The 25,597-nt window shown below is 52.8% G+C and overlaps 2 protein-coding genes across 2 annotated transcripts in view; both read right to left on the reverse strand.

Annotated features, from left to right (window-relative positions):
• Window positions 1–8,854, reverse strand: part of ALDH4A1 (aldehyde dehydrogenase 4 family member A1) — a 32,040-nt gene extending 23,186 nt beyond the window's left edge. Inside the window, 1 exon segment of the mRNA XM_050791638.1 lies at window positions 8,554–8,854. The gene's annotated coding sequence lies outside the window, so the exon portion shown is untranslated.
• Window positions 8,855–10,359: 1,505 nt separating this feature from the next.
• Window positions 10,360–25,597, reverse strand: part of IFFO2 (intermediate filament family orphan 2) — a 50,492-nt gene continuing 35,254 nt past the window's right edge. The window contains exons 3-9 of the mRNA XM_050791563.1: window positions 25,410–25,505; window positions 24,094–24,234; window positions 22,638–22,777; window positions 18,016–18,136; window positions 17,465–17,557; window positions 16,419–16,549; window positions 10,360–14,723 (exon numbers count right to left, since the gene is read on the reverse strand). Coding sequence (XP_050647520.1) covers window positions 14,618–14,723; window positions 16,419–16,549; window positions 17,465–17,557; window positions 18,016–18,136; window positions 22,638–22,777; window positions 24,094–24,234; window positions 25,410–25,505 — 828 coding nt within the window. The 3' untranslated portion in view covers window positions 10,360–14,617. The remainder of the gene's footprint in view (window positions 14,724–16,418; window positions 16,550–17,464; window positions 17,558–18,015; window positions 18,137–22,637; window positions 22,778–24,093; window positions 24,235–25,409; window positions 25,506–25,597) is intronic.

Here is a 25,597-nt window from a genome sequence, read left to right on the forward strand (position 1 = left end):
CACCATATTCCATCCCCAGGTTAAAACGTAGTAGGCAGGTTGCAGTGGTTCATGCCTGTAATCCCAGCACTTTGGAAGGCCGAGGTGGGCAGATTGCTTGAGGTCAGGAGCTCGAGACTAGTCTAGCTAACGTGGTGAAACCCCATCTGTACTAAAAACACACACACACACACAAAAAAAAACTAGCCAGATGTGGTGGCGCACACCTATACACCCAGCTACTCAGGAGGCTGAGGCAGGAGAATCACTAGAATCTGGGAGGTAGAGGTAGCAGTGAGCCCGATCATGCCACTGCACTCCAGCCTGGGCAACAGAGCAAGACTCCGTCTCAAAATAAATGAATGAATGAATGAATGAATGAATGAATGAATGAATGTAGTAGCAGCCAGTTCTCCTTTCTCCATTCCCTCTCAGGAAACGTCAGAGATAGAGATCCTGTAGGCCTCTCTCCCCCTTCCACAGGGCAGAGACCCAGATGCCCACTGTGACCTCAGGATCACATGCCCCCATGGCTTTCTCTGTGCCTGGAAGTCTCCAAGCACCGGCCCAGCTGTCCATCCAACAGTCTGAGTGTGGCCTGGAGAACAGACACTAGTTCAAAGTTCAGCCTGAGTCAACTGCAGCTAAAAATAACCTAGGGACTCCCATCAATGTTTTCTTTTTTATTTTTATGTCTTCATTCATGAACCATTTTGGACTAACAGGAGTACCCATTCACTGGCTGCTCGGGTGAAGGCAGAGATGAATCAGTCACAGGACTTGGGGCCTCAATGAGGATCCATGAGGACCATCTTGGCATTCCTCATCCATTCATGCATTTATGCAGTCAGTACACATTTATTCCACATGGCAAGGATGGAGAGATAAATCGGATCAGGTCAATAACAGCTCCCTCAATAATTCAGCATGCGTTTTCCAAGCACCCAGGAAGTGCCTGGCTCTGGGGGGCGGATATGGATCCAACTTAACCTTTCTCAGAGCAGCCCTCAGTCCTCCCACTTAGGGAAAGTGGCACAAGACAGAGTCTGAATCTGACTCAGGTTTCCCTGAAAATCTGCAGTGCCCTTTCTGCTCGTGCCCTGAGCCTGAGACCTCAAGTTGGTCCCCCTCACCCTCTACAAGTGGGATCTGATCTGTGAAGGCCATGCACCATTTCACCTCCTGCACCGGAAGATGTCAGGGCTACAAGTGCTGGGATCTGATCCACGAAGGCCATGCACCATTTCACCTCCTGCAGTGGGAGACGTCAGGGCTGCAAGCACTGGGATCCAGTCCATGAAGGCCACGCACCATTTCACCTCCTGTGGCAGGAGATGTCAGGGTTACAAGTACTGAGATATGATCTACAAAGGCCATGCACCGTTTCACCTCCTGCACCAGATGTCAGGGTTGCAAAGAGCTGTAGGCCAGCCAATGCAGCTTCAGAAATCTACAGAGGGAAAAACTGAAAAGACACAGAGGGCCCGGCCTCCACCTTGTCCAAGACACCTGGTCCGAGGCACTATTCACTTTCACCTGGACTCATGCCATGCCAGTCCTGCTCCAGTCTCCAAGTCCTTCAAGTCCACACCGTAACCAAAGTTAATATGGAAATCTGATCATTAGAGAGATGGCGCAGTGGGGAGCTCAGTGAGAAATTACTCAGTGGCTTCTCATTTCTTCTAAAATAAAGACATCAGAATCCTTACCAAGGCCTCCAAATGTATTCCCCGTCACTCTGCCCCATTTGCTGCAACCCAGCCACCCCGGTCTTTTCTGGGGTCCCCTCTGCTTGAGATGGCCTCCATTGGTCCAACCTCACACAGCTGGAATGGGGCTCCTATCGGATCCTCTCATAGCTCTAGATTTTTCTGGAAGCACTAGTGACAACCCTATTATAGAGCACTGACTGACCATCTGTGTACCCGCCAGCCCACAGGCTCCACACAGCCAGCCCGTACCCATTCCATTCACCACCGGGCACCCCGAGCCTAACACACGGACCGGCCACAGTAAGCACCTGAGAAACACAATCAATGCATGAGTGTCAGAGCTGACGCCAGGCCCCCAGGACTGGACTCCAAGGCCAGTGCTCTTCTGCCATCACCTGGGGCTGCACACAGGCCCCTTGGGTTCCCGAGTGGCTAGGGTGAGGGCTTGCCAAGGACAAGGAAAGGAAAAATTGAAAGGAAATTATCTTTGCTTCATTTAGCCTCCTGGATTGTCCAGCTGTTATCTGGAGCCTGATAAGGCTAATCCTCCGTATCACTGAGATAAAGGCAACACCAGGTGAGCAGAGAAAATACAGTGCCCAGGGCAGGGCCGAGAGGGAAAGAAAGGCCCAGCCAGGCACAGTGGCTCACGTCTGTAATCCCAAAACTTTGGGAGGCCGAGGCGGGTGGATCACTTGAGGTCAGGAGTTGGAAACCAGCCTGGCCAACATGGTGAAACCTCATCTCTACTAAAAATACAAAAATTAGCTGGGCGTGGTGGCACGCACCTGTAATCCCATCTACCTGGGAGGCTGAGGAAGAAGAATTGCTTGAACCTGGGAAGCAGAGGTTGGAGTGAGCCAAAATCATGTCACTGCACTCCAGCCTGGGCAACAGAGCGAGACACTCTCTCAAAAAAAAAAAAAAAAAAAAAAAAGGAAAAGACCCGACACCAGACGCCAGGGATGAACTGCTTCAGCCACTGCCCAGCAAACATCACGCAACGTTTGTCAAGCACACCACATGCCAAGCACTAACCTAAGTGAGACAGGATCATCTCACTGAATCCACCACACAAATGTATGAGGGAGGCATGACATCGCTGATCCAAAAATCCCAAATCTGAAATACTCCAAAATCTGAAACTTTTCTGAGTGCCAACATGACGCTCAAAGGAAATGCTTATTGGAGCATTTTGGACTTTGGAACTTGGGAGTAGGGATGCTCAACTGGTTCAGCAAATTCTCCAAAATCCAAGAAAGTCCAATATACAAAATACTTTTGGCCGGGCGCAGTGGCTCATGCCTGTAATCCCAGCACTTTGGGATCCCCTGGGGTCCCCTCTGCTTGACATGCCCTCCACTGGTCCAACCTCACACAGCTGGAATGGGGATCCTATCGGATCCTCTCAGGCCAAGGAGGGCGGATCACTTGAGGTCAGGAATTCGAGACCAGCCTGGCCAACATGGCAAAACCCCACCTCTACTAAAAATACAAAAATTAGCTGGACATGGTGGCGTGTGCCTGTAGTCCCAGCTACTTAGGAGGCTGAGGTAGGAAGATGGCTTGAGCCCAGGAGGAGAAGGCTGCAGTGAGCCGAGATCTTGCCATTATACTCCAGCCTGGGCGATAGTTCAAGACTCCGTCTCAAAAAAATAAAAACCCAAAAAACGAAACACTCTGTTCTCAAGCATTTCAGATGAGGGATAATAAACCGTAGAATGATCTGTTTACAGATGAGGTTCCGAGTTACTCACTCCCGGCTCAGGTCACGGCTCATGAGTGACACAGCAGGATTTGAACCCAGGTCTTCCTTACTCAAGAGACTTACAGTATGGCTGAAGCACCTGCAACATCTCAGAGGCCCATGGTCAGGTGGGGTGATGGGACACGTTCATCCTCCTCACCATACAGCTAGAACCTCATTTCCACCTGAGGAAAGTGACTGCCCCAAGGTGGGCAGTGACTTGCCGAAGGTCACTCAGCTGTCCACTGGCACTGCAGCTCAGCCCAGGGCCTCTTCACTCCGTGACCTCTGTCAGGAGAGGGAAGGTTTGGGGATTAAGGAGCCTGCAAGAAGCAGAGAAGGGCCGGGTGCGGTGGCTCAAGCCTGTAATCCCAGCACTTTGGGAGGCCGAGACGGGCGGATCACAAGGTCAGGAGATCGAGACCATCCTGGCTAACACGGTGAAACCCCGTCTCTACTAAAAAATACAAAAAACTAGCCGGGCGAGGTGGCAGGCGCCTGTAGTCCCAGCTACTCGGGAGGCTGAGGCAGGAGAATGGCGTAAACCCGGGAGGCGGGGCTTGCAGTGAGCTGAGATCCGGCCACTGCACTCCAGCCTGGGCGACAGAGCGAGACTCTGTCTCAAAAAAAGAAAAAAAAAAAAAAAAAAAGAAGCGGAGAAGTCTCTTCCATCCCCTGAGGTGAGCAGGGTCAAAACCCTAATAGAAGGTCAGGCGCAGTGGCTCATGCCCATAATCCCAGCACTCTGGGAGGCTGAGGCAGGAGGATCACTTCAGACCAGGAGGTTGAGACCATCCTGGCCAACATGGTGAAACCCCATCTCTACAAAAAAATACAAAAAGTAGCTGGGCATGGTGATGTGCGCCTGTAGTTCCAGCTACTTGGGAGGCTAAGCTGGGAGGATGACTGAGCCCAGGAGGTTGAGGCTGCCGTGAGCTGAGATAGTGACACTGTACTCCAGTCTGGGCAACAGAGTGAGACCCTGTCTCCAAAACAACAACAATAATAATAACAGAAGGGGTTTGGCATCTGGGGTACTTAATTGGAACAAAGGGAAGAGACCGAGGACATCTGAGTTCCATACCTTCCCTCCTGCCACCATCCTTCACTGCTGGGACCCTGCCGTCTTGATATTCCTGATCGAAGATGATCACTCCAGGAAGCCCATTGGTAGGAGAGGGGATCATCATAACCGCAGCAGCACTAACTGAGTATTCCAGGTGCTGGGCACTCCAAAGTGCTTTTCATGTGTGAGACCATGTAACCCACAGGACAATCCTATGAGGTGACTACTACTGTCATCTTTATTTTCCATATGAGAACATAAAGGAGCCCAGAGAGGGTGAGTAACCTGCCCGGGGCCACAGAGCTGTCAAGAGTTGGAGCCAGGATCCAAGGCATGCCGTGTTCTCGGCCATCTCAACAGCAACTGTTCAACGCCTACTGTGTGCTGGGCCAGATGCGGGGCACAGGAGGCAGGCTGCTCCCGGGGTGCCACTGCCAAGCACTGCCTCAATGGCGCTTTCACTACTTTAGAAGTGTGAAGATAATCACGTTTTAATTATTCTTCCACTCAAATACTCACAGAGCACACATTCGGTACCAGGCACCCAGGAAACCACTGGTCACATCACTGCTAATCCTTGCAGCCACCTGCTATGTGGCTGTTAATACATCCCCATTTTGCAGATGAGGATACTGAAGGGACAGAAGCTGCCTTGCGAAGGCCACAAAGCACTGGATGGGCTCACCGAGGTGGCCAGCGGCACATTCCAGGCCAAAGGCACCGCCCCAGCCACTGGTCGGGGGAGTTCAAGAGCAAAGAATGTCTAAGGAATGGTGGGAAATGCCAGCCACCAACCCAGGGCAAGCTGTGCCCATCCAAGGGCCGGGCAGACTGGGAAAAGCATTGGGTGCTTTTGATATTTTGAAAATTAAACCATCAGGTAGCCTGAGAAGAGTCCAAAATCACCCAGGATCACTGCAGGGGACACGGTAGTAGCCAATTCTGGCCCATAAGCCCCCTGATGTCAGATGGGATGGGCGGGAGTCATGTCTGAGCTTGGCACAAGAAGTAAGGAACAGAAATGAACTTATAAGCCTACTACATGCCTGGGCTGGCTATTCATCTGCATCCTGCCTGTTTCCAAAGAGAACTGAGGACACCAATGGTAAAGCTGATTGAGAAAAAAACAGGAAGTCAGGGTTAAAGGAGAAAAGAGGCAGTCAGTTGGGAGGCCTGGTGTTCACCAGCTCAAGGCCTTGGACAAGTTTTTCTTAATTTCCATGGGCCTCAGTTGTTTAATCTGTGAAATGGGGGTGGTAACCCCTACATCACAGGCTGCTGAGAGGCTGAGTAAAATAATCCACATGAAAAGTAAATGGCAGTCATTGTCATCAGCCGCCATCCCTGGGCCCACCTATGAAGGCCACACGTTTGTGGTGATTGTCCTGAGGCTGGCTGTGATAAATATCGGTTGACAAGCAAGGGCTCACATGACAAGTTCATTCATTCCCTAAATGTTTGCCAAGGGCTTACCAGGTGCCAGACACAGTTCCAGGGCCTGGGAATATACTGTAAGGCAGACAAGTGTATAAAGGGAAGAAACAAGCTACAATAAAGTACATGGCAGATGAGCTTGTTTCTATGAGGTTTTTTTTTTAAAACATATATATTCATATAAAGTTAACATGAATGAAAATGTTAACAGTGGGTACCTCTGTGTGGTACAATTTCAGGTGATTTTTCTTTTTTTTTTTTGCCCTATCTGTAGTTTTCACAATTGACATGTATTAAACTAAAAGAAAACATGTATCAAGGGTATTTTTTAAAACTGGCAGAGATTCCTGGCACTCAAGGCAAAAAAAGAAAACACTAAGAAACATCTCCCATACGTGTTCCTCAAAAGCAGTGGTTTTTCTCAGGACTAGAGTTTTACACATAGGACACTGAGGGATGTCACTGAAAACGCCCTGCAACTGTTTCCCCATAAATGCAGACACGGCACGCCACAGGTGTGCCCTAAATGTTCGTTGAGTACATGAACAAGTGATCGAATACCAAAGCTGTTCCTCTAGAGCAGTGGCTCTCAACCAGAGGTGATTTTTGTCCCCCAGGGAACATCTGGCAATGTCTGGGAACTTGTGTTTCCTGTTAGGGCCAGAACTTCTTTTGTAACTGTCAGGGCCGGGGGTGCCCCTGACATGGAGTGGTTAAAGGCCAAGGACTCTGCTAAACATTCTACAGTGCACAGGATAGACTCCACAACAACAAAAATGTAGCCCCAAAAGTGAATCGTGGTGAGGTTGAGAAATCCTGTCTAGGGCATGCGGCCAGCTGCTGCATCAAAGGAGTAACCTGAGCCCAGGGAACCGGTTGCGAAACGCTCTTTCTCTTTCCCCTCTCAATTCAGGAGGCCTCATAATTCAGAGCATAAATCTGGATTTAGACCAACTGTAATTTCAGTCATATATCTCTGAATGGCAGATCATGTCCCATGATAATACAGGAATGAGACGGTACTTATCGGCTCGGTGTTAAGCCCGTGGTGCCTGATTGCTTGATAATTATTATTGTTATCATGGGCTTATCTTTTAGAATATGGATTGCTTTCTACTAGATATCGGAGGTTTTTTCTATGCATTTCTCCCCTATTAAGCTGAAAACTCCTCAAAGGCCCTACCCCATGTAAATTCCCTGGGTACTCCTCACCTCTAGGGTGTTTGGTAGAGCATCAGCTCACAGTAGGCACTCAGTATAACACTGGACTCTATAAGCCCCATCTTCCTGGGCCTCAGAGTGCAGGCAAGGCCTGCAAATGGCATCGCACAGGGAGTATGGCAAGTGTGGCCCCAGTCTCAGCCTAGAAGAGGAACTCTTCTGTCCCATGTCCTCTTCCTGCACCCTTTCCTATCCCCTCCTCACCCACAGAGGACACGCAGCAGGGTTGAAACTCACTTGCGTTCAGGGCACCACCATGTCATCCTTTGGGGGAAGGGAGAGGGCCACTGATTAACTCAGAAAGGGCACAGCTCATCAGGAGAGAGAGAGCCGCTAACAGCCCCGGAGGTCAAGCAAACAAAACTCAAATGGGAGGAGGTGCTGACCCACAGGTGCGCAGCCCCGCCAGACTAGGATCCCCTCCGGGGCAGGGTCTGTGTCCCACCCACCTCTCCAAACCTAGCCCCGAGCTGGAGGGCCTCTCTGAGAATATTTGTCACTGAGTGGGCAAGGATCCAGACACCGGGCTCCACAATGGCAGGGTTTGCAAATCTGGATTTGAAGGGCAGCTCCACCCCTGAACTGCTCCTGGTTTTCTTCATTATTTGGAATAATACCTGCCTCACAGGAGTGAGAAGTTTAAAAAGAGGTGATAATGATGATGATCATGGCGATAATCACAACCGGGCGCTGCCTTTGGGCCGGGCACTGTTCAGGGTACTCCCCGTGTAATAACCACTTAATCCTCATGGTAAGACACCTGCCAAGTGCCTGGCCAGCATTTGGTTCATTATAAGCACCCCATAAATACGATTATTCCACCTACAAGAAAAAAGGAGTCCCTCTTTTCTGTCCAACATTTAACTTGAAAAAAAAAGCGGGCGGCGGGGTGCGGGGGGAGCGGAAAAGAGAGGCAGAAGTCCTGGTAGAAGGAGAGGAGGACTCGGGGAATCCGGGGCGGGATGGGGGCACTGAACGTGGGACGAGGGTGGGGAAGTGAGATGTGTGGTGTGCTAAAAAACAGAGGTGCCCCTCGGGGGAAGCTCGCAAATTGCGAAGATCCAGTATTAGGAGTGAGACGAGTGACTACAGAGATTACTTTCCGAGCGTGGGAACCGGCAGGGCCCCCGAGGCACCCTACTCGGTCGCAGGATTCGGGAAGAGGGGTCCCCTCGCTAAAGTAAGGTGACTACCTGAGGGAGGAGGCTAAGGGATCTCAGTGGGAGAAAGGCCTGTGTGGGGGTCGGAGGGGAGCCCCTGAGGAACCCGGCGGTGACCCAAGCAGCTTGGGGGTCCGGCAGGGAGGGAGTGCGGCGCTGGGGACGCCCAGTGACTCCCAGGCTCCCGGGCCCCAGGCGCGCGCTCGGGCCGTCCCGGGCCCCGTGCTCACTCACCCGGTCCCGGTCCAGGGGCGGGACAGGAGGGCGCGGCGCAGCGCGGACGCCGGGAGCAGCATCTCTGGGTCGCAGCGGGGTTGTTTGCTGGCTCGTCCGCCCAGGCGCCGCTAGAATGCACAGCCCCGTCCAGAGCGCACCACCTCGATCCGCGGGGGGAAACGGATCACGCCGGCTGTCCTCCGAGCTCGGGATCAGCCGAAGTTCCACTATATTTAGCTTCGGCTAATAAAAAGTATCTGTTCGTGCCATAATAGGGGCATAACACAACACAAGGCAAGGGAACCCGAAAGCGAAGTCCTGAAATGCATGCGTTTTCCCCTCCTCTCGTTATGGTATGACCCGAGAGGGCGTGAACCCCTCCTACCAATCAGAGTGACACACCAAAGCTTCTGAACCAATCAACGGTGCGGTCCTGTTGCAGCCTTCCAAAGTGGAGCAGAGAGGGGCTGAATAGAGCCAATGAGATAACCGGAATGGGACACGTGCTGAAGCGGGGCGGAAGGACTCGCTGCGCCCGGCCCTCTGGTGTGTGCCCGGAGTCCGGTGGGCGTCAGACTGGCTTCTTTCAGGCCGCCAGTGGTTTGTGCGAGGCCAGAAACCTGTCCGTTACCAGACTCCTCGACCCCGCAGGGCCACAGCGCGGCCAGCCCCCTGCTGCTTCCCGGGCACTGCCCGTGGAATGAGCCTGCCTTTCCAGCCTCATTGGCCAGGACCCAGCCGCCCTCCACCTACCCGCCAGGCCCAGCGCTGGCCAGCTTCTTAGCTTTCTTGCAGATTACGATCAATGCAAGATAAAACCTGAGCTGGCCAACGCTTAGCTTTTCATTTTAAAGCCTTTGGCCGCAAAACCATGTTGTTCCTGAGCCTTTTACCCCCAAGTAAAAATGTCAGCTTTGCAAAATGTTGTGTGCTTGGTAAACACTCGAATGCTATTTAAAACTTGGATTCTGAAGTCTTCTCTGATGACGAGGTCTCAGGGACCCAATCTATTCCTAAAGTAGTGTTACGTTTCCTTACTCTCTCTTCTAATTTGTTCATATTTCTTCCAGCAGCATGAACCGGGCACCTGCTTAGGAGTCAGTTCCGATGCTGATTCTGGTTCCTCAATAGGGCACTAGGCAGACTACAGATCCTTTCTGGGCCTCAGTTTCCTCATCTGTAAAACGGAGGTAATAATACCCAACTCACAATGCCCCCATGATCTTAGGCCACTTCTTTTTCTCCGGATTACACCATTTAAGATACTTTGGGAGAATTTAAACATTTAAATGAAGAGTTGGGGAGGGAAAAGTGCCAAGTATTAGGAATGGCAAAAAGCAACTTGGAATTGGTGGCGGCTATTTGTCTTCATCTTTGGAGAAGACCCTAGACAGGTGGGCTCAGTTCACATTAGGGCAATGTTGCCCTGAACGTGCCCATTAACAAGAAAAACTAGAACGTTGGATAGTGTCAAATGCAGAGCCTGGGGAGGTGACCTCGTGTGGGCACGTTGGAGAGCCTGGAGAAATGGGAACTTTGTGGTTAAAAGGCCATCAGTTCCAAACCAGGCCAAGCCAGTTACTGAGCCCGTGATGTCTCGGGTCCTCTCTTCCCCTTCAGTAAAATGTGTGTAATGATTCCTGCTTTATCATCTTCCAAAGCTTTTATTGTGAGCTACAAATGTAACAGGTGATATGACATCCCCTATTTTATGGCTAATTAGCTAATGAGTTTGAGTGTTTCTGTGACCCTCAGTCCTCTTACCCCTCCCCCAACAGCAGATTCATCTTCTATTTAAAAACAAAAACAAAAAAAAAAGCACCATCAGTTCTAAGACACTTCACTTTATTTAAAAGAAGCCAATATACAGGATATAAAGGGCATGATATTTACAACAGTACAGTAAACAGGTTGGTTTCCGGTAGGATCAGTAGTCTTTCCGTGAGTATAAACCCCCCTTCCCTGTGATGCTAGACCCAGCTGGCAGACAACAGCAACGGTGGGGCAGGATGGAATCATGGGGTATAAAGTCTCCCTGGATGGGGCTAAAAATCAGGTAGATGCAGAAACGTCCACAAGGGGTCTTGCAGGGAAGGGCTTTGCCTCGTTTCTTTGAGGGCTTGGGAGGGAGGGGTCTTGGTGAGGGATTTGCCCAGAACTAACACACAGCCCACCCTGAGCCTGGAAATCATCCATTCATAGAAAATTCCCTTCCAGAGAGAATCTGGCTTTACCTGCACCCACCCAGCCCCCTCCAGACTCCCCACTTCAGGAGAGAGCTCTTCCAGAGCCAGAGCTTGGTGTCTCAAGGGGGAAGACCCCTGTCCTAGGAAACCCCCAGCACCCTGATCCCTCCCCCAGGACCCTGGAGGGAACACAGCAAGGACTGCAGCCCGGGCTTGGCCTGGAGTAGGCACAGCCAGGGCTGGGCTATGAGCATCTTATGCCATTTCCACTCCTACTCCAGCTGCCTGACCACCTGGGACCCACAAAGGCCCAGGCTCCAAGGAAGTCATGTACTCCCACTGTCACCCATGCTCTGCTGCCTCCCAACCCTCTCCCAGTGCAGCTGAGTTGGAAATGGATCTCGGCAGACCAGAGTCAGAGTAACTAATCAGAGCCTACCCCCAGAGCCCAGCTTGTCCCCTCCCTAGTGTGCCTTGGCCCTTCCCCCACCCACCACACTTCTGAATTTCCTGCAACCTACCCCAAGACTTCCAAGAAACTGAGGGGTCAGAGGAGAGGAGAATGGGGTGAAGTGGGACCTACAGTCTGCTGAAGCTGCTCATGGGTGTTAATGACCAAAAGTGAGGACAGAAGACGAGGCATGGGGAGGGGAATGGGTTCTATTCAATCCGGCAACAACATGCACCATTTCTCGTCCACAGGAGAATGCTGGGCTACCACAACTGCCTACCCTAGATTAAAAAACCCTTCCTTTCATAAAAATAGATGAGAGTCTCTTGCTTTATAAATAGATTACATTTAGCTTAAGTTACATCTTATAATCTTCCCCCACCCCACCCCCTCTCCTCCCATTCCAAGCGTAAGTGGTTGAATTCTCCCTAGGTCATCTGAGTTCTACCCACAGAGTTAGTCCACGATGGATTTGGTCCTTCAGGGACCTCAAGACATTTTCTCAAGACAAGAAAGAAAATGTTGGCTTGCCAATAATTTTTTTCTCTGTTTGGAGTCTCAGAGGAGTGTGTGTGTGTGTGTGTGTGTGTGTGTGTATTTCACAACCAACCAGGGAGCCAAATGGATGCTAGTCTTCCTATCCCTCCCCAATCCTCTGTTTGTATAAAACCCCCAAAAATAGGAGACAGAGGGCAGCGCAGGAGAGCCCATCTGAGACCAATTCTAAAATACCAGTGTCAATATGACACCGGGCTTAGAAATAGAAAGTCAAAACTAAGTATTTACAGCTTTACAAAGGATGGACCAATTCATCCCAGCTAGGACTGGTGCTGCCCCAGCGAGCTTTGGGGTCTTTCTTGGCAAGCTGTGGGCTCATGGTGAGGAGACAAGCACAGCCCACTGGCATTAACTGAAAAGAGCATGTGGTGGAGAGGCAGGCAGTCAGGCAGGCCGGACCCCGGAACCAGCCCAGGAGGCAGGCCTATCACACTCTGGCTTACCCTCTCCCACCCACCTGCCCCAAGTCCTCACTCCCAAGAGGAGAGCAGATATTAAAAGCCAGCAGGAAGGGACTTTCAGGCCAGGATCTCTTTCTGGCTCCTGCCATTTTCAAACTCCCTAGAGTACCCTAGTTCTCAAAGACAAATGACCTATGTATACAAGGAGGAAAGTAAAAATAATACCGCCAGACACCGATCACCACAGTAACCTGTTACCCTCCAACGCTAACACTGCTGCCTTACAGTCTTAACTCTAAAGATACGTCTGTCACCCTCCCACCACCTTGGGGAACAACCCAGGGCTGGCTTCCACACTGCCCACGAAACTCCCACACCACATTGTCCAACGCCTCCCTCAGCCCTGGACGGAGGAGACCCACGAGGGTGGATGTTTTCCTGCCCTCGTGGAAACGGAAAATCTTTTTAGCAGCTGAGGTTCAAGCCCAACTGGCTCTGATAACCTTTGGTTAAAATAAAAATGCAACAACAATAACAACAAGAATCAGGTATGTTTGAACCCTGTAACCTTTAGAACAAGGGTCAGTGAGGAGGAGAGAGAAGGGCCGTCTCTCTTCCAAAACCATTGTCCCTCCAAGTACCTGCCAAAGGGAACTGTTTGGCTAACAAGAGATGCTGACTATGGAAGAGTCACAGCCAGACTGCCGCAGGGGACCTGTGGGAGGTGCCCCCAGCAAAATAAAACAAAGGAAAAAACTCATGACGAAGGCCACCAAATCGTGATAAACTACATCACACGTAGTCACTAACACATTCTCACGCTCTCTCTCTCTACGTGTATCTATTATGTACAGTATTTTCAAGACTGTAACACAGGTGGGGGAAACAGAAAACAGAGAAGACCCTTAAAGGCCATGGACCTCTGGGGACCACAATCCCAGTCAAACCCAGAGCCCCCTCCTCTGCCTCCAGACAAGGCAGAGGGACCCAAGTTCTAGTCCTTGGGCACATTTTGCTACTTTGACCACTAGAGGGAGCTCCTGGGACAACAAAAAATTAAAATTGGCAACAGACCCACTGCAGTAGGTAAAAAAGGTTAAAAAATAATAATAAAGCAAAGCCTGCTCAGCTGGCTCCAAGCTGAGATTTGGAAGGGGGAGGGTCGCCACACAGTGCCCTTCAATGCAGGCCCACTCAAGCCATTCAAGTCTTGGGGGATACTGGCTCAGATCAACACCCTGACTGGCCAGTCAAGGGAATTGCTGAGAGAGGCTTGCGTGTGTCCAGGAGCAGAAAGAGGATGGCCCTCACTCCAGCTCCTGCCCTGCCAGCAGCCCACCAGACCTCTCTCCTGCCAGTGGCCAAAAGCGGGCAACTGCCAGACAGTCCTAACCCAAGGCGGGTGGAAGGGAGCAGAGACCGGGCCTGGCCCCTTCAGACTTTCTCACAGAGAAATTAGAGATCTCTAACCCTCTATTGTTGACTGGCGACGGAGGGAAGAACATCAAGTTATCAGGGCAAAAAGACCCCCTTGGCCCCTGCCCTGAACCCGCAGAGGCCCAGAAGACAGCAAGCGGTCAGGCAGGCCAGTGCCTTGCGGCAGCCCCGGCCTCCTGACCAACCTCAGCCAAACCCACGCTACCCAGTCAGTGCTGCGACACACATCACCCTAACCCCGGCCTCCCTCCCAGCTCCAGGGGGAAGCCAGGAGCCCAGGAGAGGTCCTGCCTTCCACAATGATATAAGGCAAGCTGCTTTTGTTGTTTGTTTTGTTTTTTGCATAGTAGTTTAAACACAGTGAGGCTCCGCCTTTCCCTCACAGTGCCTTGTCCCTTCAACTTTGCCACTCGATCCCCCCAAAAAATTAAAATGTGTCTTCCTTCCCTTCCTTCCACCTTTCTCTCCTTCAGGGAGTGAGAAAATTGGGGTGGTCCCTACCCAGGCCCAGAAAGCTCACAGAGGCAAGCAGCTCCTTCCTGGGGGTTGGCAGAGCACCCCAAGCCCCAGGCTGGTCTGGGCTGGCTCAGGAGGAAGGGAGGGCGTAGCCCATGGCCAATCAGAGGAGCAGGTGGGACAGACGGCAGAAACCACATTACGCCACGGCCAGCCGGCCCGGCCCTCACCTTAAAGTTCTGTATAAAAACACCTGCTAGGAATAATTCTTTGGAGCTCAAAGTGGCTCAGCTTAAGGGAGAAGGCACAGTTAACACTGCAAAGTCCGCACAGAAGTCTGCATTTGTAATGTGGAGAACAATAGAAATTGACAGCACCATTCCTTGGGTGGGTGGGGGATGGAGACGGGGCACCGTTGGTGGTGTGGAAGGAAGGAAGGAAGCAGCAGTCCCTCGGGGCCTCCAGAGAAGGGAGGGCAGAGAAAGTCTGTGTGGTGCGGCTTCGAACCCCACTCCAAGGGGCCTTCCTGGCCCTGTGAGGAGAGGTGGCAGGGCCCCATCACCAAGACCACCAGGCTGGCAGGGCGTCAGTCATCAGCTGACCATGGGCTCCACATCTGCCTCCCGCTCGAACTCATCCTGGATCTCATCTGTACTTCCTGAGTCGCTGCTGGCCACGGAGCTGGGGGACGGTGAATTCCTGAGAAGCACAAGAGAGTGGGGAAATTCAGAGAGCAGCCCTGGGCCTCTCAAGGGTCAAGGAGTAGGAAGGCTGAGCTGCCACTTCTATAAGATCTACCCTTAGAGGAGCCTCGCCCTGAGCTCCTGCCTCACTCAGCTATCCTTAAGATCCTTTAAGCTCACGAGGTAACCCCCTGCACCGCCCCCTACTTGGTCTGGCTGTGTTGACTTCTCTAGCAAGAAAACCCCTTGGGAGCTGGACCGTGGATCAAGTTTGACTGTTACCCTCCAAGCACTTAACCTAGGTCTGGGCACATAGTAGGTGCTCAGTAAACCCTGGATGACTCAGCCCTCAAAAGGAGGCCATGCAGGATACGGTTAACATCACTGGGCTGCAGTTCTGATTCTATCTCAGATGAGCTGGGGGTGGGGGAGCTTAGGCAAACTGTTTAACCTGCCTAAGTGTCTGCTCTTCTGTCTGAATAATGGAGATAACCGCAGTGGGTTCTGCGGGTTTAAGGAGTTAAAGGTCTGAAAGGCAAGGCCACGGCCCTGCACACAGATCTGCTCCCCGCAGGGCTGTCCCTCCCTCTCATACAGTAATGCAGCAAAACGAGGAAAACAACGAAAATGTATTTGTGCTGTGTGGTAGGCATTCTCTGCATATTAGCTCATTCTCAGCATGGCTGCTCAGCATGGCTGTCCCCCGACAAGGCTGTGTGGCCTTGAAGGCAGGGGCTCTGCCTTGTGTGCCATGCCTGACACATGTCAGTCTCCTGGGGACAGGACCTGGGTTGGAAGAAGATGATATGGTTTGGCTGTGTTCCCACCCAGATCTCATCTGGAATTGTAGTTCCCATAATCCCCACGTGTCATGAGAGGGACCAGTTAGAGATAATTGAATCATGGGGGTGGTTTCCCCCATCCTGTTCTTGTGATAGTGAGTTAGTTCTCATGAGATCTGACGGTTTTATAAGGGGGTTTCCCCTTTGCTAGGCACTCATTCTCTCCCCTGCTGCCCTGTGAAGAGGTGCCTTCTGCCATGATTATAAGTTTCCTGAGGCCTCCCCAGCCATGTGGAACAGTGAGTCAATTAAACCTCTTTCCTTTATAAATTACCCAGTCTCAGGCTTTTTTTTTTTTTTTTTTTTTTTTTTTTTGAGATGGGGTCTTGCTATGTTGCCCAAGCTAGCCTTGAACTCCTGGGCTCAAGTGATCCTCCCACCTCAGCCTCCCAAAGTGCTGGGATTACAGGTGTGAGCCACCACGCTGAGCCTCAGGCAGTTCTTTATAGCACCATGAGAACAGACTAACAGATGGCAAAGGAAGAGAAATCACTTCCTGTGAGCAAACAGGAGCATGCCCCATCCGCCTCCTCTGCTCCCAGCTCAGCAGAAAATGGGGCTTCGGCTCCTCGAGGGCAAGGGCTGTACTCACCGGCCCCACCGTCTTGCACAGAGCAGGCCTTTGGCAAGTATCTATTGAATCAACAAGGGGCAGGGTGGTGGTGGGACCTGCACGAGGTTAGATATGTAAGGCATCTGGCACATAGGTGTGCTAATAGTCACTGGAGGTATGTATGTATGGATGGATGGACGGACGGACAGACAGACAGAGAGATAGGTTGGCAGTATGAAACATGGCCAAGTTGCAGCCTTGGGAATTTCCCTCCAAGGATGCCACAGCTGAATCCCCTGGGAGGACAGGCGGGTACCTGTCTGCGGAGCCTTTGATGAGCCGGCGGCAGGTCTCCATCTGCACGTCCAGTCCTCGCTTCATGCTGCACATCTCCATGTACTCATGCAGGTGTCGGTTCATGTCACTCTTGGCTGTGGCCAGCTCCAGCTGGGAGGAACCAATAAGGAAGAAGGGTGAGGGCAAGTCATCCTCGTGGCAGAAGCCTCAGCAACCTCCCCTCCTGGATTCCTCAGGGATGGTGCCATCGAGTCCACCACTGGACACCACACCATCAGGACCCGGCCTCTGGACATCAACCTCCCCCACCCTCTGCTCTCTGCACATGGTTCCACATCCCCTAGAACTCCTTCTGGCCAAAGGGGAATGGTTGCTTAGCAACCCCAGCAGCAGCCCGGCTCTGATGTGCCCCACCCGGTTCTGAGAACTCGGCGTCTCTGGGTTCCTTTATCCAGACCTGATTACAAAAATCCTGAAGGCTTTTTCATGTTTCTGACTCTTGTCCTCTATCAAGTGATACTTCCTCTAGGGAAGGAGCTGGGCTTCCCTTTCTCCTGCACAATAGCAATGACTGTCATTTATAGAAGTGATCACGTGCACAGCCTCTGGAGCCAGAGAGAATTGCACTTCAATGCTGCTTCCTGGCTGCAAGGCCTTGGGCAAGTCACTTGGTCTCTTCCAACCTCATCTCCTCCTCTGTAAAAGGAGTGCATGGTGCCTACTGCATAGGGTAGAGGTAAGGATACCAGGTGTACTCAGCACCTTGCGTCACTCACTATCACTCCAATGTCAGCTCTTTGGTTATTATGGGATCGTCTTCTCAGCTACATATATTCTTTTTAATTCTCTGAGGCAGGCAAGGATCACCACCCCCATTTGACAGATTAGGAAACTGAGGCCCTAAGAAATATGTTAGTCGCCCCTGAGGCCTCCTGACTCCCAATCCTATGCCTGTCCCACTCTCCCAGCCCCTGCCCATGACACATGGGCATTTGGTCGCCAGGATCTCAACCACGTGGACCTCAGGAGAGCCTCACAAGTGGGCTCCACGTCCCGAGCTCTCACCTCAATCTGACCGATCGTTTCCTGGTACTCCTTGTCTCTCGTCTTGAAGAAGGATTCGGTCTCGTGGATCAAGTTGCCCAAGTTTTCCTCTTGCTGGGGAAATAGAACAAAGGGGACAGTTTATTTGATTTATTGATTTATTTTTGAGACTGAGTCTTGCTCTGTCACCCAGGCTGGAGTGCAGAGTACAATCTCGGCTCACTACAACCTCTGCTTCCTGAATTCAAGCGATTCTCCTGCCTCAGCCTCCCGAGTAGCTGGGATTACAGGTGCACACCACCAGGCCTGGCTAATTTTTATATTTTTAGTAGAGATGGGGTGTCGCCGTGTTGGCCAGGCTGGTCTCGAACTCCCGACCTCAGGTGATCCGCCCGCCTCGGCCTCCCAAAGTGCTGGGATTACAGGCATGAGCCACTGCGCCCGGCCCAAAGGGGATAGTTTAGCTGGGTGGTGGGGGCTGTAGGAAAATAACAGGGATGAGGGACCATTGAAAGGAGGTGCCCCCCCAGGTCCCTAGTCCTGGCCTTTGGGAAGCCAGGCGCCGGGCTCACCTCGCCCTGCAGGTCGATGGTCGGATTGCAGTTGGTGAAATCCTCCCACAGCAGCAGCGTGTCTTCATTCTCTTCCCACGTCAGGCTGTCACAGTCGTCGTCAAAGTCAAAGGTCTCCCGCCTGTGGGGGTGACACCAGAGGGCATGACTGAACAGAAGCCAGGCTCCAGGGACCCACACAGGGGACAGAAAGGGGCAGCTGCCCAATAGGTACACACCTTCAAGGCTGTCCTCAGAAAAGACAGGGGTAGTAGCCAAAGGCGACATTCGCCATATCCAAAAGGAGTTTAACTCTTTTAAAATGCAGAATGTATTTATGTATCGTTTGTATAATTAAAAATGTGTATTTTTTTTAATGTCAGGCTTTAATTAATTGGGACTAAAGATATTTTCCTCCAAGTCCAATCTTGCAATTTTCCTCATTCATTTAACAGCTATTTCTTGAGCCCCTAGTTTGAGTGAGATGCTCAATATAATACCATCTTCTCTGCAATTTGGGAAGGTTGGTATTATTCCTATTTTACAGATGAAGAAATGGTGGCTCAGAAAGGATAACTCAACTGTCTAAAGTCACACAGCTAGCATGTAGCAGAAACAGGCTAGAATGCCAAATGTTTCCTATAGCTTTTTCCTCCCCATCAAGACACTCCCCAAGCACCCGTTAGGTGCTGGGCACTGGACCAGCCACTAAGCATGCAGTAAAATGCAACGCCCTCAAAACAATTCCACCTCAAAACAATCCCATGAGGTAAGCATAACTATCATTCCCATTTCACAGGTGAGAAAACAGAGGCTCAGAGGGATTGAGTGGCCTTCTAGAACAATACATGCTGGAAACGAGATTTGAATTCAAAGCCTGGGAGATGTCAAGACCTCCCTATTGGCCAGAACCAGAAGTAGGTTGACCAACCATGCAGGTTTGACTGGGACTAAGGGGTTCCCAAAATGCATTGGTTACCCCAACTGGAGGAGACCTAAAGATCAGCTCATCCAACATACCCCTCTTTCCAAGGGGAAGGCTGAGTCTGCAGGAGTGAAATCACTTGACCCAGTGCATCGGTAGCACACGACAGTGTGGACCCTGTCTCCAGGCTGCCCTCCCAGGGCTCTCCCCATTGCCCGCCCTCCCTCAACTCCTTCCTGGATCCTCAGGGGCAATGAGTGTTCCCAATGGACTGGGTTGGAGACTGGGCAGGTCCCAAGAAGGCTGTCTGGTAAAAAGCTGCCTCGAGCGCCCCCTGGAGTCAGGCAGGGCTGGCTCCCCTCCAAAAGCCATTCCCACAGGAGTCCATAGGTGGCTCCCCGAGTCTAGGGTCCTGAGCTGGGGGGCGGGTGCTGGAGAGGGCCGTATGGCCGGGAGCCGCCAGGGTCCAGCCCTCACTGCATCACATACTCGATTCCTGACTTCACTTCCTTCCCAGCGTCTGGGATCTGAAGGAAACCCCAGCCGAGGGACAGGAAGCTGGAAAGGACAGAAAGATGGGCAAGAGAAGGAACTCGGAAGAGACCCCCACTTCACAAATCTGCAAGGTGGGGCTGAGGAGGAGCCTTGGCCCTGCCGGGGGACAGCTGCACGTTCCCCCTCTTCTTCTTGGTCTGAAGCCCAAACAACCGACTTGGATCAAAACAAAACACGGCTGCATTACTCAAACACTTCATCAGATCTGGCCAGGGGCAGCCTGGCTAGGTCCTGCCCACAGCTGGCGGAGAGGTCCACGGGAAAGGCCCAGGGCCCCGCCTGCGGTGGGGTCAGGGTGGCCTACACAGAACTGCAGAATGGGGGTGGGGGGTGATCAAAGTGATCAGAGGGTTCATTGTTTGTTTTAACTTAGGTAACTTCACAACCAGCTAAATCTAATTCCATAGTGAACCCAATTCAGCTCTATCAACACTGAGGCGCCCGTTCCTGCAGCCAGTCTCGCCTGACTTGGATCTGAATGCTGTTTCCACACACCGGAGCCTTTGCCCATGGGGCCTCCTGGCTTCCACTCTGATCTATCTCCTTTTGTAGCTCACCCCATTCCTGGTCAGCTTAACAATGCCCTGGGGACTTTATAAAAGCAGGGACAATAATTTCTTCAGAGAAGCCCTTTAATTTAACCACGTGGACCCAGCCTGGGGTCTCTGGGGCATACAATCCTGTCTTAGGCTCAGAAATGCCCAGGGCAATGTTTCAAAAAACCTAGATCCAACCACTGGTTCTTTCCAAAAGCCCCTATTGGCCGGGTGCAATGGCTCATGCCTGTAATTCCAGGACTTTGGGAGGTCAAGGTGGGCGGATCACTTGAGGCCAGGAGTTTGAGACTAGCCTGGGCAACATGGTAAAACCCCCATCTCTACTAAAAAAGTACCAAAAAAAAAAAAAAATTAGTGTGTTGGTGTGTGCCTATAGTCTCAGCTACTTCGGAGACTGAGGCAGGAGAATTGCTTGAACCCAGGAGGGGGAAGCTGCAGTGAGCTGAGATCGCACCACCACACTCAAGCCTAGGTGACACAGCAAGGCTCTGTTTCGGAAAAAAAAAAAAAAAAAAAAAAAAAGCCCCTCTTGGCAGGCAGCAAAAGATGAGAAATGAGATGGGGGGTATCAAAAGAGGAATCAAGAATCTAGGGGTCTCCTTATCACCCTTAAATAGCAAACCCCCAAAATACAGCTCCCATCTCAGTTCTGTTTCAAAGGAATGGCAGGTCCAGGAAGTATCAGGCAAAAGAGTTCCTGTCCCCACCCAGTTCCAACCCTGCCCCTGCCTCCTGTCTACCTTAAAAGTCAGCCTAGAATAGGGACAGAAGAGAGAATTCTCTTCCGAGCATGGCATGGGGGACAAAGCACTGGACCAAGAGTTGGGGGCCTGGCTCTGTCCTAACTCCACGTGTGCCCCTCTGAGGGGCCGGGCGGAGTGAGCTCCGGACTATGGAATTCTGAGCCAGCCTCAGAGTTCTGCAGGAAGGTTAGGAGAGCCCATGCCCCTGGCTTTTGAAACAAGTGATGTCAAAGGCATCTGCTAGAAGGAACATGCCCTCTCTGGGGGGGTTCGGGAGGCGGCAGAGCCTCCCAGAGCTCTGATTGGTAGCATTTGCCGATTTCCCGCAATGGCAAATTTTAAGGTACTAACATGACATCACTGAGGCTGCAGTGGGTATAGCAGCTTCTAAGAGCTGGCACCAGCAGGTTTGCCCACCACTGACCATATCCAGGCCAGACCCTGCCACCACCCCAAGCAGCATTTCCTACTGAGAGTGCACTAGTGTGGGAGGCGGCCTGGCTCTGAATCCCAGCTCAGCCACATACTAGCTGAGCAGTGTTGCCCAAATCCCTTCTCCTCTCAGAGTCTCAGTTTCCCTGTCTACAAAAGGGGAGGGATACCCCATCTCCTAGGTTGGGCGTCTGGAGTCAGCAAAGTGACATTTGTGGGGCCCCCTCCAAGTGAACGTCAGGAGCGATTTCTGCAAGCCATGTGGTCAACACAGCCACCCCACCAAGGGCAAACTAGTGCAGGTGGGTCTGGCTAAGGTCTGCTCAAGAATGGCCCACAGGCTAGGTGAGGTAGCTCTTGCCTGTAATCCCAGCACTTCGGGAGGCTGAAGTAGGCAGATCACTTGGGGTCAGGAGTTCGAGACCAGCCTGGCCAACATGGTGAAACCCTGCCTCTACTAAAAATGCAAAAATTAGCCAGGCATCATGGTGCATGCCTGTGATCCCAGCTACTTGGGAGGTTGAGGCAAGAGAAACACTGGAACCCAGGAGGCAGAAGCTGCAGTGAGCCAAGATCTCGCCACTATACTCCAGTCTGCTGGGTGACACAATGAGACTCTGTCTCAAAAAGAAAGAAAAGAAAAGAAAAATAGCCTACAAATAAGACCACATCTGCCATTGCCCCTTCTGGGTTCATGATATCCTTAGACACAGACATGTTTACACATGACCAGGGAGGGGACAGCCCAGCCCCTGTATCTCATGGGCAAGAACACCCCTTCTCCCACCGCTTTTTTGGAGGAAGCTTTCAAAGGCAAGGCAGGAGAATGGCAGACAGGGAACATAAAGGATGCTGGTGAATGGAAGAGTATACCCCTGTCCAGATTCAGCAGCTGCCATCCAGCCCTGTTAAACTGTGCCCCAGGTTCAGCACTGCCTGACCTCTTCAAGCTTCCAAGAGAGGCTGAACATAGGAAATTTCCCAAATCACAAATGTTGAAATGAATCTTGGCTGGGTGCAGTGGTTTACCCCTGTAAGCCCAGCACTTTGGGAGGCCGAGGCGGGAGCATCGCTTGAGCTCAGGAATTTGAGATCAGCCTGGGCAACATGGTAAGACCCTGTCTCTACAAAAAAATTTTAAAATTAGCTGGGCATGGTGGCACATGCCTGTGGTCCCAACTATTTGGGAGGCTGAGATGAAAGGATCCCTAAACCCAAGAGGTTGAGGCTGCAGTGAGCTGTGATCGTGCCACCGCCCTCCAGCCTCCAGCCTGGGTGACAAAGTGAGACCCTGTCTCAAAAAAAAAAAAAAGGAAATGAATCCAAATTCTTCCAGTGCTACAGGCTACTCTCAGCCCAAGCCTCCCATTCACCACCCCTGCCCAAGCAATCCGGGGAAACGGAGAGTGTGCGGGCCACGGGGATACTCACAGCTGGTTAAACATGCGCTTCATCTCATCGGTGATGTTCATGGAGCCGACCTCGTCATCCGAGAACCGGTTCACCTCCCCGTCCTGCTCGGAGATGTCATCATCGGAAGCCACCTTACGTTCTTTCTTTTTGGGGACCACCTGAACCAGAAAGGAAGCAATCAAGGTAACTGAGGGGCTCGGCTAGGATGGAGGGGAGGGGTGAACTGGGAAGGGAGCCGGCATCTCACAGGATGATGAGCGTGACTGGGGCCGGCCAGTGCCAGGAAAGGTGCAGGTCCTCTAAGAAGCAGGCGGCGTTAGCAGGAAGCGTGAGGTGGGAGACATGCAGGGGGACACAGACGGGCTGGACTCTTCCCTGCCCTGGGCGGCCTGGTGGGTGCGCCGGCTCAGCTCGCCCTTTTACCACAGAAGCAACCCCACAGTTTGGAGACAGGAGCAGGCCAGACCAGGACACAGAGTCACCTGGGATATCTCAGAGCCAGCCAGAGAGACGGAGAACCCCTGACAAAGGCCATACGGCCCCATGCTGCCCAGAGCCCTCCTGCTCACATGCAAAGGCAAAGGACAGGCGGCCCAAGGTTCACCAAAAGCTTCCACTCCAAGCAGACAAGCCACAAGCAAACGAAGGCTGCATTGGCCTCCCCTGCTTCCCGCCAGGGGGACAGCAAGAAGGCATGGAGGTGGAGAGAGGGCCCAGGGAGGCCCGGATCTGGCCCAGCGACGTCAGAGTCACACACACAGAGCGACAACACACCGTATTGCCCTGGGCTCAAGCAAAAGCCAAACCACAACCCGAAACTCAAGAAGCAGCCTTTGGAGAATGACATGTGCCTCATTCGGCTGGACTGGCCCCCCAAGCCCTCTCCAGAAGACAGCCTCACTGGCGCTAACCTGATCGCCGTCTCTCGGGGGCACCCACACTTGCACGTTAGGTCGGGGGGGTATCGAGAGCCTCTTTAGGGGGGAATGAAACATAGTCAAAGGCCAACAGCTCCCCTTCTGAACTCTGAGGTCCCTCTACCAGACCTCAGGCCAGCTCCCCCAGTTCTCCCCATAACCTGGCCAGGGTTCCCCAACCGTGGGGATGATGCCCAGTCCGAGCACCCAGAGGAAGGAGCAGGAAGTGGGGCAGTGGGTACAGTGTAGGCTGGTGGACCAAGCCCTGGAGGGGCAGGAGACTGATTTCTGCCACTTCCTTGAGCACAGCACATCACCCTCCGGGCCTCGGTCTCCCCAGCCACAGGATGAAGCAGTCAGACGAACCTATGAGTCCATGGGTGCCTGATTCTACGTTTACCTGGGGAGGCCACAGGGTCTGGTAGTGCTACCTCTCAGGGAAGGGGAGGGAGTGAGTGGGATGTGGAGGGAAACAGGGGTTGGCTGGGCAGGGCTGGAGGCCAGGGCTGCTCCAGGAGAGCGAGGGGTTGGCTGGTGAGCAGGGCAGCCCTAGTCACCTGGAAGATCTTGGACACGTCTTCCGAGTTCCGCTGCTGTGCGACATCGCACAGCTTGGCCGTGATATCGATTCGGCGGCAGATGTCCATGTCCACCTTCATGGCCTTTTCTTGGATCTTTGTGTCCAGGTCTGTCATGGGCTGCAGGGAGGACAGCAGGGTTTACATGAGCGAGGGATGGAGCAAGCCTGGGGGGCCGGGCACAGAGGTGGGGAGACCCCTAGGTGTCAGCAGGGGTGGTGCAGGGAGGCCTCCGGAGTCCGAGGGTGCCTTAGGCTTTTCCGTGGAGTGGAGGGCTGCGGCGCTGCTCAGGGTGGGATGGGGTCGGGGCCTTGGGAGTCGGGGGCCAGTGTGACACCGTGTGTGCTGCTCTCCCTAAGGGCTGGAAGGCATCCTCCCAGCAGACACAGGATCCATGTTTACTTTGTTAGCGCAAAGGAAAAAGCAAGCCAAACTCCCGCTGGAGAAAGAGAGCCCTACTTTTCCCGCCCGCACACCCCGCCTGTCCCCGACACAGGCAGCTCTCTCTCTCGGATGCCTCCCACGACCAGCAGTGGGAGTCACTGAGGACCACAGGGTGGATCCCCTTGGACACAAGTGAGAGGGAGCCCGGTAGCCTCCAACTAGGGTCCTGGGAGGCTTCTACCAACCTCACCCAGCTTCACGCCCCTCCACACCAGGAGCCACGCCAGGCTCAGTCACCCACGTTCTGGCCCCTTCTGCCTTCTGGTGGGGTCTCCCCCTGTACTGCCCAGTGTTGGAAGGAGGAGACCTGGGTCTCCAGCAGCAAGAAGCCCTTTGCGGCCAACAGCTCCCCCCACCCACGGATACTCAGAGGGGCCCCGGATTGTCAAAAAGACACGCACGCCGGCCTTTCCTGGCCTCACGGAGCAACCCTGCCGAAGGCCGCTGGGCCTGCGAGTCTCTCAGGCCCGCACAGACCAGACGGCACCCGGCCCAACCTGCCAGACACCCCGCTGCGCCCAGACACCAAGGCCTGCCCTCATCAAGGCGAGCTGGGAAGGAGTGGGAGCAAACACACACAGACCATCAGGGGAGCCCGGGGCAGGGCGGGATGGGTTAAGCGGCAGATTAATGCATCTCTACTCAGACCAAGGGAAGCGGAAGTGGGGAGGGGGCGGGAGGAGGGTGCCTGGTCTCCGATGCATCCAATGCATCCGTCATCCTCACGGTCAAACACAGCCAGCCAGGATTCTAACTAGAAGCCGAGCTCCAGAGCCTCGGAGGGAATGAAGCATTTTGCATGATGGGTGTGGGGGAGGTCATGACACCCAGGGGCGGCGGGCGGCACTTACGTCACTCATAAGCCCCTTAAACACCACCAGCTCGGCCTTGAGCCGCTCGATCTTCTCGTTCATCTCCTCCTGGATGGCATCAGCCTCCTGTGCTGCCTGCGGGGACGGAGATGGGGAGGCTTCAGAGGGGCCAGGTCTTCTGGGGATAGGAGGGTCTGGACACCTGAGTCCAGAGCCCTAGGCACCCG

Source organism: Macaca thibetana, chromosome 1, assembly GCF_024542745.1.
Source record: "Macaca thibetana thibetana isolate TM-01 chromosome 1, ASM2454274v1, whole genome shotgun sequence".
Lineage (NCBI taxonomy): Eukaryota > Metazoa > Chordata > Mammalia > Primates > Cercopithecidae > Macaca > Macaca thibetana.